This window comes from Octodon degus, unplaced genomic scaffold, assembly GCF_000260255.1.
Source record: "Octodon degus isolate 3935 unplaced genomic scaffold, OctDeg1.0 scaffold00205, whole genome shotgun sequence".
NCBI lineage: Eukaryota > Metazoa > Chordata > Mammalia > Rodentia > Octodontidae > Octodon > Octodon degus.
Window position 1 is genome coordinate 1,517,713 of NW_004524781.1, and position 15,455 is coordinate 1,533,167.

The following is a 15,455-nucleotide window of genomic DNA, read 5'->3' on the forward strand; positions in this document are numbered from 1 at the left end:
GCTGCGCCCCGTGCAGGGGCGCTCAGTGCTCGGTGCTCGTGCTCCACTTCATTTGCTGCCTGAGGGAAGCAGCCGCCGGGGCCAGAGAACCTTGGCTGGCTGAGCCCTTCTTCATGTTAATAACCCAAAACAAATGCAGTTTTGAAATTAACTTCTATAAATGAACAGTGTAAGCCCCTGAGAGCTGTGGTCTCAGGATTTTTACCAAGAGAAAAAGGAATTCAAAAATAGCACCTTTGGTGGTTGAATTGGGCACCTTGTCCAGGCTGATGAAAGTGCAAATTGTTACAGTCTGAACCCCCTCAAGCAATTTAGCAACATTTAACAAGTTCTGTAGTGCTGTTAATGCCTTCCCACCATAATTCTACTTCTGGGAATTTAGCTGAAGGAAAAAATTGTAAATGGGCATAAATATAGTTATAATGTCAGGAACTTGGACAGAACCTAAATGTCCGACAACAGGGGATTGATTCAACAAAGCCTGAAAATGTATGTATTTTTCTGCCTGTAGGAATGGCAAAATGTAGAAAATGGTAGAAAACATTGATAAGGTAATGTAAATTGAAAAAAAATATAGCAGGCTCATGTTATATTTCAAAAACTATACACATGTCGTGCATGTGTGTTACGTGGTATGTGTACAAGTGACAGCTAAGGAAACAATAGAATAAAACATCTCAGGGTGATAAGGTTTGGGATTTCTTTTCCCTTTTTTATATCTTTCTATATTTTCCAAACTCCTATGTTCCTCTTCAGGAGAAAGCCCATCATTTGAATTTGTATTGCTTTAGAATGCCTTGTACTGCTGTAACCCATGAAAACGGCAAGAAGAGTCGGTGGGAGCTTGACCTGCACTGTGTCAGGGACCCTGGGAAGGCGCAGGACTGGTAGTGGCGGCCTCGTGGCGGTGGGCCTTGCTAGTATTTTTCTGTTAAGAATGCGTCTTCTTTTAGGAAAATGTGCCTTGCAAGTCTGTGCCACGCTTGGTTAGAGTAATAATTTCTGTACTGCCCGCTGTGACTGTAGTCTGTCCTGGACATGATGGAGATTTTAACATGCTGATAAACACTCTCCCCTGCAGACATCCCTGAGATTCCAGAAAGCATCTCCTTCTGTAAAGCGCTGCAGATAGCTGACTTCAGCGGGAACCCTCTGACCAGGTAACTGTCACCTCCCTCTCCACTCTGTACGGTGGGTGTCCTTTAGGGCCCAGCGCCACGCCAACCATTGAAACCAGGTGTGGTAGTGCACGCCTGTAATCCCAGCACTGGGAGGCTGAGACAGGAGGATCACTATGAATCCGAGCTACGTAGCGAGACCCTGTACCAAATAAATAAATAAAAGATTTTTTAAAAATCTGGAATTAACCTATATTAAATATCAAACTGTAACAGAGGATATTTTTTCAAAAAAGAACCTAGAAAAACAAATAAAGGGCTTTAATCTCGAGACTTATCACTGAAGTCTCCACTGCTGGAAAAAAGGGGCAGTTGTACAATTCCTTTGTCTTTATTAGCAGATGTGTGCATTTGTACCAGGTCTCATTGTAGCTACAAAAAGATGCTTTTGCTTTTCGTCACTTTTTTCCTCTCTAAATGCTGCAACCATAAAAATACTGAAACTAAGATTCCTGTATGAGTTTGAAATAAAGTACCATGAAAGACACATTGTGCTTTGCAGTTTGAAGCCTTACTATTTGGTAGTGCTTCAGGGACATAGAAAAAACTGCTTTTGTGTAGCGTGGAGGGAGACATCCAATTGTGTCAAGTGAGTGACACCTTGAATGAAGAGAAAAATGAAGGAAGTAGCGGCTGGCAGGGCCGCCAGCTGATCGGCTCTAAGTGTTCTAAGCTATGGGAAGAAGACAGCAAGCAGCGGCCCTGTGTTCCATTGTAACTTCAAGGGCTATGGAGTTATAACAATTTTCTCTTTATTTTCTGCTAATCAATAAAATATTTTCATCCTTTGGACCTTTGAGCTGCAGCAGCAGTTTACCATTTTTTTTGAAAAGAGCACTTAGTAGTTCTCATACCATGTTTTGCTTCTTTAGTTTTAGAACTTGTATATCTTTTCTCTTTTTAATTAATTTTGTATCACTCTCATCGATAAATGGAAGCCCTTGTACTTCCATTAGGTTGACAATGTATTTTTTTCCTTATGAATGTAATACGTTATAGCAAGGCAAAGCAAACACGCTATTTATAATGTGATTTTTAAGAGGCAATTTCAATTAGCATATAGAAATCATTCTGTTCGTGCTGTTCTAAATTAAAAACATTTTCTTTGTCCTAGGCTGCCAGAAAGCTTCCCTGAATTACAGAATTTAACATGTCTGTCTGTAAACGACATCTCCCTGCAGTCTCTGCCTGACAATATTGGCAAGTAAGTTTTTATCTGAACGTAGCTTGTATCTGGGTGAAAGGATGCTTGTATCATGCCCCCCCCCCCTTGCCTTTGGTTGCTCTCACTGTCTATGGAAAAAGCCATTTGCCCCTTCTCAGTATTACTTTCAGGAGAGCAGCTAACCAGCTGCCTGTGTGTTTGTATCCAGTTGCTCCTAAATTTTAATAGCTATAAAGTATGTTGCTATTTGTTACACTTTGTTTGCTACATCAAGTTTTCACACGTAGTGTTGTTTGAAAACCCTTAATTATAATGGCCATTTCCACGTGCACACTGACGCTGCACTCCTGCGCCCCGTGGCCGACCTGAGCGCCCCAGCTCCCCACCTCTTTTCTGGCTTCGATTCTGCTTAAAGCACTTGAATGCTTTACAATGAAATTTGTTCTTAGTAAATTAGAGTTCCCCTCCCCTTGTACTTTATTGTTTAATGGAAGTGTTCAATAGTCCTCTTAGAGTAAGCTACAATGTTCCTTATTTCATCTTTTCCTTTAATGCCTGTGCCTGTTTCTGTCAGTGTTCAGGATTTCTTTTGTGTCTGCACCATCAGTAATGGGTAGTGTTCTGTTTTATTTCAGTGTTTAGTATGCTTGTGTTACTGCTGTGGCATGTTTACTGATTGTTTCCAAAATAACTTGTTACTTGAACTTAAAATTGATTCTTTTAATTTTAAAGACAGTAATAAAGAAATCAATAATGATACAGAATTTCAAAACAAGATGATAGGAAATTGACAGTGGTTATTATATTGTGTATTGGTATCTTCAAAGTAGTTGTTCAGATTACATTTTGCATGCAAAATTGATTAAACAATATAAACACTAATTCTTTTCGGTGAACTAATAGTAATTAGTAGTACAATTACTCTAGCTATCTTTGGATATATTCCTTCCTTTTTATCTCTTTTCCCCTATCTCAGTTACTTTCTTTTTGATCAGTTCTGGTTAGGATAGCTGTGAAATTAAGTGAAAGTAGAGAACACATAGTCTCAGTTGTTAGTACTTCTACTGTAGCAAGAAACTGTTCTTTCTTCCTGTTGGAGTTAAGATTTCTGCATGCTTGAGCCAGTACAAAAAGACTTTGTAGCAAGAAATCAAAGAACAAACTCCTGCTTGGCAGGGCTGGCAGCACTGGGGTTCTGGGCCTGCTGCGGAGTGCTCCAGGGAGTTGGCAGAAGGCACGGCAGGACGCCTCAGCCGTGCACCGAGGCAGCTGGGCGCCTGGGGCTCCCTGGAGCGGGCGCGCCTCGGTGTCTTGGAGCATTCCCCGTGCTTCTTTAAAATGCTTATGTTTTTAGTGACTGGTACGCCTTCTCAAGGGTAAAATGGTTTTGCAAGCATGGCACACCTGTTCGGTATCCCCCAGGCTGAAGAGGGCATGAAACCGCCAGTGAGTGGTGGATGCTTACTGTCATCTTCACGGGACCTCAAGCAGAACGCTCACATAAATCTACCCCACCTGCCTGGTGGACATTTGGAGCATCGGGGAAGGTGGGGCCTGTTGCACCCTGCCTCCTCCCTCACAGGTGCTTGACGTTAACCAGGAGAGCTGTGGGGCTCCTCTTGGAGGGAAGGGCACATACTGGGGGGGGGGGGGGGCAAAGCCTGTGTGGAGGACGAGCAGACTTGTCCTGCCTCAAGCTCAGGGAGCCCCAGGTGCCTGTCCCATGCTGGGTGTCCTGCACCCATGGTGGGGTCATTTGAAGACTTCAGGGAGTTGGTGGCAACGCTGGGCCTGGAACACAGCTCCCCAGCTCCAGCCCCGTGTCACAGCTGACTGTAAGTCAGTTGCAATTCCTAAGGTCTTTGGGGGCTCCGAAATTGTCTCAGTGCTCCTAGAAATAGCAATCCATTCTAATTTGTAAGTGGTCATGTCTAAAGAACTTAGTGTTCATGTACTAACAACCTAGTAGCTGTTTGAAAAAATAGTGCATGTCAGTTGAAAGAATGAATGCTTTCACTTCGTTCTAGAGTCTCCCCACTTACTGCTCGAGGTGTGGATACCTGCTGGGCGTTGCTCAGCTTCTCAGCTCGTTTCCTCTTCCACATTGATTCCACCCACTGCTTTTTATCACATCAGTCACTGAAAACAACTTCACAGGGGTTGGATGTTCTTGTCCCCAGAGAGGAATGCAGCGCTAGCTCTTTGAGACTGAACTGCCCGCCTTAGCGGTTCACAGGGAGCCAACAGAGGCTGAGTATCCCTGTGTCACCCCCTAGCTGCCGTGCCCTGCAGCACCCCTGTGGTTGGAGGCAGCTTCCTGGTCATGGCGGCAGACGCGTTCGCTGTTGCTGTCTTCAGTGCTTGGAGCATGCACGGCCTCACCTGTTGGGTAGGAGCAGAAGTGGTTGATATTTATCTAAAACACCCAGAAAGGATCCTCACCTGTGAGTATGACCTCCCTCCACTGGGACTCTGTGTCCACCTGCGGCCCCGGGCTGTGTCTGAAGGAGGCCCCTGGAGAGCAGACTGCACACCCCCCAGCGCAGGGCTCTGGCTAGGGCATGTGCCTGGGGGCATCACCCCGCGCTGCGAGTGTGGGTTGTGCACGATGTGGTCACGCCACGGGTCTACTTTGGAAAGCAAGTCTTTAAGTGCAGCTTCCTCTTGACTTATGGTGGAATTATATCTGCATCAATCCCCTGCAAGTTGAAAATAGCATCCATCGAAAAGGCATTTAATGTGCCTAGTTCAGTGAGCCCTGCCACGCTCCGCTTTCCGCGTGGTCCCATGGCTGCGTGGAGCTGTGGCTTGTTGCTGCCGCTCGGTATCTGAGAATGTCCTATCAGATGTCACCAGCTTAGGAAAAGACCAAATTTAAAATTCAAAGGGTGGCTTCTACTGAAAGTATGTCACTTTTATACCATCTTAAAGTTGAAAATTATAGGTTGGACCTCAGGAACTGACTGTAGTAGAAGCTTTATAATTCATTGTCGTCAGATGGAGGGTGCTCAGGGGCCCTTTTGGGCTGGGCAGGTCCACCAGCAACCCCCTCTGAACTGCACAGTTTTGTTTTACTGCAAGTGTCCCAGATTTGCTGACCCTGTTCTCTAATAGCAGATAGCTTCCAGCACACCAGATGTTACTCAGGCTTTCAAAATACAGCTGATGCCCAGCACGGAGTGAGGAATTAACCCAGTGGATTTAAAAAACCCTTTTGTTGAAGTATTTTCTGACTAGTCTTCATGAGCAGTCACCTGGGCTCAGGCCAGACAGCAGTTTGTCATTCAATTGCGGGACTTTGCCATCATGGAGAGCTTTTAAGTATTAGTGTGTTGATTTAGTGCACTTACCTGATGATGCAGTTCTACTTGAGAAGTATTTTTTCATCTTTTAAAACTGTTGAACCAAAGTAAACTATTTAAGATTATTTGTTTTATTTCCAAGTTAAAATATAAGACTTTTAAGGCAGTTTTAGTCTCACTGTTCTAAGATGACCTAAAAGACTCTTGTGTCTTAAACATCTTAAACTATATTTTATGTATTTATTTATTTTTGCATTTTAGGGAAGGGTCTACAGGGTGTTCAGGGTCTCACTACTAGATTGGATTTGTAGTGATCTGCCTGTTTACAGCCTCCCAAGAGCTGGGATTACAGGCACATGCCACCATGCCCAGGCTCATTTGTCAGCTCAGCGTGCCCCGGGGGCAGGGCCAGCACCCCAGGCCTGGGAATCGAGCCCCCAGCCCCTGTGCCTGCTTGCAGGTGCTTTAATCTGCTGAGCTATTTGGCCGGCCCCTTAAAACTATATTTTAAAAAATAAATAAAAATATGTTTTGCTTTGTTTTTAATCTTACATAAAATTTTATTTTTATGTATAGGTTATATACATTATAAAGGCAAAGAGGTATGCTTTTAAATGTGTTGAAACCATCACATTAGAGAGAGTGCTTGGGAGTTAGCTGCATCTCACACTGGTGGTCCTCGTACTTCTGGCCCAAGGGCTTCTACTGAGGCCTTCCCATGGTGGGTCATAGAGGGAGTCCGAAGGTCCAGCGTGGTGTGTGCTACTCTAGCTTTATTATTAGCTTTCTGACTTTATATATTGTAGCTGCAAGTATAAAAGTCTGCCACTAATATTTTTCTAGTTAAGTTTAGAGTCTACAGATACTCGGTAATGATTACTGATTGTGGCAGGGCACATGTAGAATTTTAATGTTGTCAGATCCTAACAGGCATTCTAAATCCTACGAAAAATGCGCCTTCCTCCTCTCTTTCCAGGTCTGCTGAGGATTGTCTTCATTTAATGACTGCAATTCTCTCTCTCTCTCTCTCTCTCTCTCTCTCTCAAATATATTGTAATAATTTTATTGAGAAAGAAGTAGAATGAGATGGTTTCGAAACAGGTTAGTAGTACAGCTGCAATATGTAACACATGGCGTGTTGTCTCCGTAGCAGTTGTCCCTAGTACAAGATGCCGACATGATGTCCTGTCTAAACGCTAGTAGTGCACACCCTCTCCAGTGATTGGGAAGTTGAACTAGATCCCAGGCATGCAGATCCTTCTTCTCCCTGAGCAGCGAGCGCTTAGTCCTGCGCCTGTACACGGAGTCCAGTTGTGCAGTGTCTGGTTGTGTGCATCTGATTGGCTCATAGACCTGGGTCACTCTGTCCTCTGACATGCGGGGATCTGGATGGGGTCACCTCTCCTGGCGTCTGGCCAGACCATGGCACTGTTCGCTTATGCTGAACAAGGAACACGGTGCCGTGTTACCGCCCATTCCACTGGCTTGCAGCGTGACTCCACTGGTTATCTGATTGGGGCCCGGGAAGCTTCGTGCCAGAGCACAGGAGCCGAGCCCCGCACAGTCCACTTCTGCTCAAATGTTACAGACTCAATTTTTATTAAAAAAGTTGTCCTATGAAGAAACAACTATGAAAAATATAGCTTCTGTTATTGTAAAACCTAATGCAGAATAACTATAATGGCTTCATTTTTCTGGTATAAAGAGCAATTATGGAGAGAAAAAGTTATTTTTAGTAAAAAAAAAAAAAAAAAAATACCATGCCAGAAGAACGGGAAGCTTCTCCTTTTTAATAACAGTTCTGACACTTATCACATTTACTTTCCGGCGTTGCTGCAGGACAGTGTCTGCCAGCTCAGGGGGCAGCTGGAGCAGCAGGCCCAACTCCTGAGTGACGGGGTGGGAGAAGGCTCCGGGAGAGGCCCACGCTCTGAGCCGGCTGGCGCTCACGGGCTTGGGCGCTGGCTGCGCTGCGTGCACCGCCGACGGGTGCAGGGCTGCCGCTCGAGCTGCCCCTTTGCCCTCAGGACCTCGTGCTCTCTGCACAGCGTGCTCCTCCCAACAAACACGCAATGTCTTCCTCATTTTCATAGCGTCCTTGCCTCATGAACATGTTTGCAATTCTAAGAGACTTTTTCAGATCCCTTTTAAATAAAATGTTAGGGTAAAATTAAGTGAAGGGCTTTCTGTATCAGTGGAGGTGCCAGTGGGCACTGAAGGGTGGGGTGGGGGTGGGCAGGAGGTGGGGGTGCATGGGTGTTCAGACAGTTTTGAGCCTTGAGCAAGCTTTAGGAAAACTGTCTGGATAAAAAGTTGGAGTTTTAAAATATGCCCTTGGAAATAGTGCCCAGTTAAACAACAGCTTCTTAGTTCTTAGTGTCCTGTTGCTGAAAACACGGAGTGACTCCAGGTAGAGCTAGGAAGGCAGAGCTATCCAGTGCTGGAGTAGTGCGTGAATGATTGGGCTCCGAAGGAGCATCTGAGCAATGGAAGCACTTTCTTCAGACCATTCGTACTGATTTCTGCTCTTGAACTTCTAACACTGTAATTGTACTTTTCAAAAATGAGTTACCCTGTGGTGACATAGTGACATAAATTCTCATGAATTTATAAAAAAATTATTTAATTTAATAAATGAAGTGAGCAAGACTATAGGAGCCAAGATCAACATATGAAAGCATTTTTCTTTATGTACACCAGGATTAAGGATTCTACTTACAAAGCACAAAAAAGAAAAAGAGACTTAGGAAGAAATTGAACACATCAAGTATCAGACACACAGAAAACTATATGAAAACATTGAAAACAATCAAAGAAGACCTCAATTAATGGAAAGGAGTACTCTTAAATAAATGCTTTCCTACATGTGTTTTTGGATTAGGAAGCTTACTATGCTTAAGGTTGTAGCACATCTCAAACTGATACACAGACTCACCTCAATCCTAGTTAAAATCTTACCAGACCTTTTCTTGGGAATTGAGAATCTAAAATTCACACGGAAATGTTCAGAGACCCAGAGTAGCGAAGAGTTTAGGAAGGGCACATGGCTCATATCCGTCCCAACTTCCAGCTGTGCAAAGCTGTCGTAGTCAAGACTGGCTGGGAGTGGTGTGAGGACAGACTTACAGATGAAGAGAAGAACAGCGTATCTGGAAATAGCTCTCACATTTGTGGCTGATTGTGACGGAGGTGTAAAGCCATTTGATGGCAAAGGACAGCATTTCCGGCAGTTCTGTTGGGATAACTGAATGTCTATGGGCAGGCAGGGATGCTGTGACATCCTTGGCTCATACTATACACGTCACCCCAAGGGGGGATAAAAGATGTAAGCATAGGACCTAAAGGTACAGATCTCTGACCAGAAAACGTAGAAACAAGTGTTTATGACATGGAGTTGGGCAGGAGTTTGGTAGCAGTGACCCCAGGAGTTTGTGCAACAGAAGAATAACATGTGTACATTTGCCTTCAGAATTGAAAATGGTAGGACATCTAAAGACACTATCAAGGGTAGAAGGTGACCCACAGAAGAGGTGACAACACTATAAAGTTATCTATCTGATGCAGACGTCATATCCAGAACACGTAAACAGCACTTGCAACTCACCAATACAAAGACAGTGCAACTGAAAATGGGTGAAAGGTGTGTGTATGCTATGGAGAAGAAGCCTGCAGGACTTGCCAGAAGGTTTCAGGTGGCCACTGAGTGTCTGAGGAGGTCCCGCATGGGAGAGGCCCGCAGGGGCTGCCTGGCAGAACCACGGCGGCTGTCCCTGTGTTCACATTAGGAGCACTGGGGCCAGAAGGTGAAGCTGGCTGGGGACGTGGAGAACTCGAAGCCATTGGTGGGGGCGTAAGACGGTGCAGGCCCCTGCAGCATGCGAACGTCTTCCCGTGAAATGAACGTAGCTGTTGCGTGACCCAGCAGCTCTACTCTGAGTTACGTGTTCCCCAAAGAACTGAGAACACAGATCTGTGCAGAAGCTTGTTCACGAATGTTCACTGCAGCATTACTGACACGGGTAAGAGGTAGGAAGAACTCAAATGGTACCAGTGGAAAGCAGAGAAAGTAAGAGTTGTAGATCTACTCTGTGGAATATTATTTGGCCAAAAAAGGAAGAAGCACTCTTGCCTGCTGAAACATGCACGGACCTCGGAAACATGTTAGTGACAGCAGCGCGGTAAGCGTCACGTGTCTGGTACATTTACGCAAAATGTCTCGTGGAGTCCAAGTTACAGAATGAAGGCGAGATTAGTGGTTGTTAGAGGCTGGTGCTGGGACAGGAGAGCGTAAGGAATAGCTTGCAATGAGAAAGGGCATTCTAGGGTGACGGGAGTCTGGGAAATCAGACAGTGGTGACGTTTGTGGACAGCCTGCAGGCTGTGTGCCGCTGGGCGCTGGCCTGCTGTTCCTGCACGTGCTCTGTGCTGACTGTGTTGTGTGCTGGGTCACTGGTGCAGGCAGCTCACCTCGTGGTTGGGCAGGACAAAGGCCGGTCTTCAGAGAGCACAGAGCGGGTGAGTGGAGCCCGGGAGCCGCGAGCGCCTCCGGGATGGCGGGCGGGCGGGCGGGCGTGCACGGGTGCCTGCCGCCGCCGCGGGAGTTCTCTGCATTCAGTGACGAGAGTGCTGCTGGCCATAGAGCAAGCAGGACAGCCTCGGGTTCGCTGGCAGATTGAGCCGCACGCGTGGTTCTGATTTCTTCTGTTGCCCTTGAGAACCGTGACCTTCATTTGTGTGGCTTGGACCAAGAGAGCCCCAGGCCTAGTGCTGGGCTGGTTGCCTGTGTGGGAGTGCTAGGAGGAGAAGATCTTTGAAACTGGTACTGTATCTGATGCGTTTTCTTTGAGGCCTTTTTTGAAGGCCTGGAAATTACTGTATAATGTTTGTTGTTTCAGAAGCAACACAGGATGAAACAGAAGCTTCCCTGAGAAAAGCTACGGAAAGGAAACCCGTGGCCAGAGATTTCTTCAACACCGAGCCGGTGTGTGAGGACAGGGAGTGTGTGAGCACCCTGCCCCCGTAGCCTCCTCTGGCCAACTGCGTTGCCATAAGTGTTTTGTATTTTAGCGGTCTGCTGTGAACTGCTGTCTGCTTTATCTGTCTTTACGTAGTTTCCTCCTTATTTTCTTAATGATTTCAGTCACCACAATGGGGAGGGGGAATATGGAAGTGGATTTAAAAGAGGTTTCAACACGTAGTAGAGAACAGATGTAAATTCCTTAATCATCCAGTCCCGAAATAGATCCCTAAAGACTCAGTTGGCCCACATCCTGGGTGCAGAGTGGCGCTGCTTCCTCCCTGCTGGTAACTGCCCACAAGCTCAGGGGTGCCGCAGACCCCTCCCCCGAATGTGCTTCTGCAGCGCTGTGCGCTCGTGCTGCAGGAGGATGAGGTCCTTACGGCAGTGTCCCATTTCCAGACGTTGAAATTAAGGGTGAATTGTCTGTTGATAGAGACTGGTTAAAAAGTCGTCTGTACAGACAGTAAGACACTATACAAGTGTCAAAACCCCTAAAACACTGGCATGTATCAGGTAAGAAATGAAACAAAAATCTGCTTCTTGAAGAAAACAAGGTGACCGTGTGTGTGTGTGTGTATGTGTGTGTGTGTGTGCATATGTATGTGTGTATGGTCACATTTCTAGTGAAAAAAATGATATATGTTCATGCCTCCTTGTCTGCATAAAAGAAAATTCTAGGTGAATTCATAAGAAATTTTCTTATGTTACAGAGAAAAATAAAATTTCTTAAGAAAATAGAATAGCAGTAGTCCATACATTGCCCACTGCCATCAGACTGTGTCTCGGGTACAAGGTACAGGCTAAAGAATTCTCCTAACGATATTAGCGCAAAACTTTTCAATGAACTAAGAAAAATGTTTTCAGGAGTGGTTTCCTTTAAGAATGGTCTTGGTGGGGGAGCTGCAGCGGTGGGTACAGAAGCAGACACCGACACTCAGGGGGTGGATAGAGACGTAGACAGGTGTGTGTGCGTGGCTTGTGGGACCACTCTGCGAAGCTGACTCACCGGCTCGGATGGAAGAAGCACGACGTCGTGGTTAGCAGCGCGGGTTCTCCAGTGACTGCCACTCTCCCACTCCGCAGTGGTGAGGCCTTGTTGGGTTTCCTGTGTGCTTTGGTTTTCTCATCGCAGTTAATTCTTATGAAGCAGTTCTAACAGTACCTGTCAGCTAGTAAACTGCTATTATCATTACTAGCAGTGGGGCTGTTAAAGACTAGTAGTTCTCTCATTGCATCTTAAGTTCTAATTTCTTTTGTCACATTTGTCAAAGCATGAATTGGAGTGGCAGATAAAGGCCTGTGGAGTTCAGGGCTTTTGTTGTCTCAAGGCCTGGTGATAAAGAGCTTGGGCTCTGCCATGGCTGGAGAAGGTTAGAATCCCAGTCCTGACACTGCCTGTGCCTGTTCTTTGTGAGGTTCTCTGAGGGGCACAGATGTTTGGATTGAATTGAATAGGTTACCTTGGTGGAGGCAGACACTGACTGTCCTGAAGTTTTGCTGGACAACAGTATATATATTCTGAAAGGCCAAGACAAAGATCACTCATTTTTGTACTGATGTCCCTGTCCTGCCACACATTCACATGGGTCCTTGGCCTGCCAGCGGTTACTGCAGAGTCTGGAAAAGCGCATTCCTGAGTGGTCAGCTGGGGTTGTGCACATTGGTCTGGGGCTGCCCATGAGAGCCAGTGCCACAGGTCCACTCCAGAATCGGCGTGCGGGGTCCCAGCCTGGAGTGATGACAGGTCCAGGTGGTGCGTGAGCCAGCACACGGCAGGTGGCAGTCTGTGGTTGAAGTTGTTTCTTGGCTTGCTAGTTCTTCTTGCCTTACGGATCACCAGGTACGCAGAGTGCGTGGTGAGCTTCCAAGATGGGCAGAGCCAGCTGCCAGCTGCTGTCGGGCCCTGACTCGGAGGAGAGCTTCATAGTGGGCCAGCTGCTGAGCAGAGTTGCTTTCTGGCACCTAGAATTGCAAGGGTCCCAGGCAAGAGGTTAAAAGTGGGCTCTAGTTAGCATAGATATACAGCTACTTTTTCTTAGTTCCATGAGAAAGAGTTTCGAACTAATAGTGTTTAGACAAGATACCATGTCTGCATCTTGTACTATGAATAACTCCTACAAAGGCAACACAGTATGCAATGTATTAACTATTGTAACTGTACTACTAACTTGTTTTGAAACTGTCTCATTGCTACTTTCTCAATAAAATTAATATTAAAAAACAAAAAGGGCTCTGTGGACTGGAAGGGCTGGGAGATCGGAGCCTAGGAGCCCCAGCAGGTAACTGCACCTCAGGGGCCAGCTCTGTGTGCAGGCTGACAGTGAAGGCCACATTTCTTTAAGTAGTTAACATAGTGGGGAAGCCTCACTTAAGTAAGGCTGTTGATCTTCAGCTTTGTGAGATGACAGTAATGCGACACTGCCTGTTTCTGAGGAGAGTCATTCACGAGCTGTACTCAGCTGCTTGCGAGGTTGAGGTGGGAGGGTTGCTTGGGCTCAGGCTTCAGGGCTAGCCTGGGAGCACAGTGAGACCATGTCGAAGACAGTAAATAAAATAAAATAATGTAAGTGACATTTTTTGCTGAATGTAGTGCTCCTCCGTCTATATGTATTTTACCCGCTCTCTAAAGACAATAAACCAGCAGGCTTTGTAGCCGGAGTGTTTTCTCCTATGAAGAGTATGTCGCCTGTGTGTTAGCATAGTGAGGGAGGAGTCACTCCATACATCTGCTGGCCTTTTAGCAGGGTTTTGCTCAGGTTTCTTATAGTAGCTATGGCTGGGCCTTTTACCTTAAAGGCAAAGTTTACAAATAATTTTTAAATGTTATCTTCTTAAATAGCACATAAAGATACGAGTCCCAGTGTCGTCTGGTGTGGCCGAGGTTGGACATTGCGCAGTCGTAGCTGCTCGGCCGGGCTGCAGTTGAGGTGCAGCCTGGCTTGCGTGGCTTCCCTCCCCCTCACTCGGAGCCTTGTCCTCCCTGCTGCATCATCTGAAGCTAAGGGCACTGGTCTGCTGTGAGGTGTCCCTGGAGCAGGTTGTGTGCCGCCCGCCCGCCCGGGGCTCAGGGGCTGAAGATGAGACCCAGGAAGCCTCAGAGGCTTGGTGCGCCACAGCTGGCGCTCTTCAGTGCTTGTGGGATGCCCCACAAGTAAGATGTTTGAACTTCTTTTTATTAGCAGATGTCTTTTACTTTGTTAGAATAGGTGTGGAAGTCATGAAAGATGGACAGATAAAAATGACACTCCTACCAGAGTTAAAAAAATCCAAATGTGAAAGTAGCCAGTGGCAGACCACGTCCCATAGAACCAGCCGGGGTCACCCGAGCATGTCGAGCTGCAGACACAGCCCTTTGCTCCAGACTTCTCTCTTACTCCCAAGCCTTACATATCACCCTGCCCTTGCGTGTCAGCCCACGCCTTTCCCTGCTCCTGCCCTGGTTTCCTCCAAGCTGCTCATCAGGAGAAAGATACCCTCTCTCTGCGCCCTCCTGGTGACTTCCATTTGACTTGAAAAGTGCTCATGGTAAAGTCATAATGCTTGTCATCAAGTAAGAATACACGTAGAGGGAATATGCGTGAATGTATTTTGTTTCCTCTGGCCGCAGTGATAAAAACGATTCAGTTTTCCAAAGTCAGAGGAGAGGCAGAGTTTGTATACTCCATGGGATAATTAAAACACACTTCTTTGCAAACATGTTTAAGCGTGGATGTGGACTGTCCACTCGAGGCAGGTGGACATTTTCCAGTGTTATAAAACCAGCTTTGCTAATACACGTGACTCCAGCTTGTTCACTGAAAGGAGGGAGAATGAAGGATTAAGGCAGATTAGAGTGCTGGGATAATATCTGACTACTTCTGTGTGCTCAGAAATACAATTCCTCCGAATTTGGATGTTGCCATGGCGACATTAGCCGCAGGAGTTTGGGTTGCCATGAAGCTCAGGTGGCTGCGGAGGTGATGGAGGGAACGCTTTTGGCCGTGCTGACGGAATGCGGCGTGCCAGGGTTTCTCTGGTGACGCAGTGGTGCCTGTCCGGTTGATGCTGGTCGTGTGTTGGGGGGACATCTGGCTCCCGGCATGCAGTGTTCTAGGCTGTGCGGGGGCGGCAGGGAGCAGCTGCGCGCCGTGCCCCTCCGGAATGCAGGGCGGACCCCAGGCGCAGCGTGCCGCGCAGGTGCACATCCGAGAGGCTCTTGGCTGTTTCCTCAGCGCTGCGGCTTCTCTGGGGACCTCAGGCCTCATGCAGAGCACTTGGGCCCCTGGAGCAGGGCTGGTTCTCCCTGAGACTCTCCAGATGAGGGGCAGAACTGCTTTTATTTATAACAACACATTTCCAACATTCTGAAGTTGAGAAGCTTGTGTTCAACTTCTGTCCTTAAAATGTGTCCAGTATTGGGAGGCAGGGTGTCTTGTAGTCATGACACACTACACTTTTATTGCTTGTGTTACTATCTTATGGTACAGTTCATTTTTTTTTTTAATTTTATGTATTTGGTAGGGGTGTCGCTACGCAGCTTGGACTTGTAGTGATCCTCCTGTTTTCAGCCTCCCCAGTGCTGGGATTATAGACATGCTCCCTTGTGCTCGGTCTTGGTGGCCAGCTCAGTGTGCCTGGGGGACAGCGCCGGCGCAGCATGTGGTGCTGGGGATTGAACCCTGATCCCTGCACTTGCCTAAGCAGGTGCTCGGTCCCCTGAGCTAGCTCACTGGCCCCAACGCTGCAGTTTAGAGGTAGAGATTAAGTTGGTGTGATGCGGATGGTGGTAGCAGTGGTTAGCTTGCCCTGGG

The 15,455-nt window shown here is 46.7% G+C and overlaps 1 protein-coding gene across 2 annotated transcripts in view; it reads left to right on the top strand.

The window, feature by feature from the left end:
- Lrrc1 (leucine rich repeat containing 1) overlaps positions 1-15,455 on the top strand; it is a 112,004-nt gene that overhangs the window by 70,399 nt on the left and 26,150 nt on the right. For both annotated transcript variants that reach the window (XM_023704835.1, XM_023704834.1), the window contains exons 3-4: positions 1,082-1,160; positions 2,293-2,382. In XM_023704835.1, coding sequence (XP_023560603.1) covers positions 1,082-1,160; positions 2,293-2,382 — 169 coding nt within the window. The remainder of the gene's footprint in view (positions 1-1,081; positions 1,161-2,292; positions 2,383-15,455) is intronic.